The sequence below is a fragment of the Galeopterus variegatus genome, unplaced genomic scaffold (genome assembly GCF_000696425.1).
Source record: "Galeopterus variegatus unplaced genomic scaffold, G_variegatus-3.0.2 Scaffold7257, whole genome shotgun sequence".
In the NCBI taxonomy this organism is placed as follows: domain Eukaryota; kingdom Metazoa; phylum Chordata; class Mammalia; order Dermoptera; family Cynocephalidae; genus Galeopterus; species Galeopterus variegatus.
In genome coordinates, this window is record NW_007733368.1 from 101,477 (window position 1) to 103,560 (window position 2,084).

The 2,084-nt window shown below is 48.9% G+C and overlaps 1 protein-coding gene across 1 annotated transcript in view; it reads left to right on the forward strand.

Moving 5' to 3' along the window:
- The window catches only part of LOC103607229 (protein FRG2-like-1), a 4,316-nt gene extending 2,246 nt beyond the window's left edge, over positions 1-2,070 (forward strand). Inside the window, exons 2-5 of the mRNA XM_008591755.1 lie at positions 18-150; positions 446-523; positions 756-833; positions 1,118-2,070. Of these exons, the coding sequence (XP_008589977.1) occupies positions 18-150; positions 446-523; positions 756-833; positions 1,118-1,575 (747 nt within the window). The 3' untranslated portion in view covers positions 1,576-2,070. The remainder of the gene's footprint in view (positions 1-17; positions 151-445; positions 524-755; positions 834-1,117) is intronic.
- The last annotated feature ends 14 nt before the right edge of the window (positions 2,071-2,084 follow it).

The following is a 2,084-nucleotide window of genomic DNA, read 5'->3' on the forward strand; positions in this document are numbered from 1 at the left end:
GCTGCCCCTCCGTCCAGCATTGCACTGACCAGCCTTCTTTCCAACAACTCTCCTTTAAAGAAAGAGGCTCAGAGGAGGAGGAGAAATCATCTGAAGAGAAACGCAAGACTCTGTCTTTACATTCCAGTGAGAACTGCACTCAGAGGCGAGGTACAGACTCGAGCTGTTCATGTGGAGGCTGGAAGGAAGGTAGACGCAGGGACAGTGTGGATGTTTCCTGGTAGAGTTTAACTTTGAGACCGGGCTTGGGAAAGGAGTCATCACTCTCCAGGGGCCTTGAGAAATGTGGCAATTATCCCTTGGAAGCGTATTCTTCCCATTTACACTTGACACTGACTGAACAGCCTTGGTTGAGAGAATGACCCACAAATACAGATCGGGAACAGACTAGGGGACTCTGAGGACCTAAGAGGAGGCCAGTCACCTAAGCTCCCTTTTCCACTAGGACCAGAACTCAATGTGAACGAGGAGGAGAATTCCAAGGAAACTGAGCTTAACGCGGGAAACAGCATTGACAGATCAGGTAAGATTTGATTCTCTCAGGGAGGGAAAGGGACGGGGGTGGGTTAACACAGTTTCCCCTGGGCATGGAATTGGGAGCTGTTGACAGGCAGGGCCTTACAGATACTGGACTCTGGAGAATGAAAGAGCACTGAGTTTTGGGTGCAGCCTCAGCTGCTTGTGTGTCCAGGATGGACCAGGGTTGCTAAGGTGTTCAGTTGTAGGCACTCCCTCAAACTCTCAATTATCCACAGAATCAGAGTCCAGCTCAGATGGGAGGAAGTCCAGGAAGAGGAAAATCAGTTCCAAGGACAGTTGTCAAGATGGAACAGGTAGGTCCTTTTTTGTCCTGAGAGCAGACCAGCAGGAAACTTGTACAGGGCTTGGGCAGAAAGGATGTTTTTCAGCGTCTGAGAGGGTTTTAGAGATCCTGGGACTGAGAGAGTGTTTTGGTACCTATGATGAGCTCAGCCTCCTTTCATTATGGAGACTCAGGGGGTCAGGAAGGAGCAGGAGAGATAAGTGGAGTTCACCTGAAGGTGCATGGTGAGATCCCAGGAATGAGGTCTGTGGAGACTTTTCTGGCAAGTCTCTCACTTGCTTGCTTCCTCCCCAGGGAACTGTCTAGAAGATGAGCACAGCTTGACTTCAGAAAAGAAACCAAAGGCCTCTGACCCTGTGAACTTCAGGAAAATTGAGGAGACCTATGATGTCCACAGCTGGGAGTTGCAGGGGGCCCACACTGGGCACAGCAAGAAGCCAAGATTTGGGTCCTTAAGACACCACCCACCACCACTTCGGAAAAGCCTGGTGGCCTTCCTGCGTGCTATGTGTGAGGCCATTTATCAAGACATAGCTCAGGTACAGGCCCAGCAAATCCATTCTCCGTTGACCAAGGAGCAGTTGTCTGATCTTGCCCAGCTCCGGGGGTCTCTGTGCACTGCAGTGCAGACCTTATATGCCATGGCCACCCAGGCGGCCTATGTCTTCCCTGCTGAGGGCTGGCTCATCCCAGCCCCAGAGCATGGTCCTGGAGATTCATCCCTGGATGGAAAAGCTCCGAGTTTCTCCTAGGAGGGAGAAGATCCCACCCCTTCTCTGGACAGGAGATAGTGCAGTCTGTCAGTTTATCGGATTAGGCTTGAGCTGAGCACCCTGACCCTGATCAGCAGAGGACTCAGCTCTGGGAGTGAGAACAAAGACCTGCTAATGAAGACCTCATCGGCTTCCTCCAGATGGTGAGCAGTGAAGATATTAGACACAGTGTGTTAATAATTGACAGAACTCGGGCGGTCGTAGGAAAGGAAGTTGTACAATACACTCAGAACGCTGAACTCAGGGTTTCATTGAGGATAAAGATGACAGACGAATGCCAAATTTTATGTTAAACATTTGACATCTTTAAAATATAACAATCATTCATTTTTTAATAATCAGAATATTAGCATAATAATTCATGTGTTTGAATATTTTAAAGTGTAGCAAAATAAGTATATATTTATATCCTCTGTGAATTCAGAAAAGGCTGTGGCTCTTCACTGTCCCCCCTTGGTCCGTGAAGGATTGGTGTCCACACCACTGGC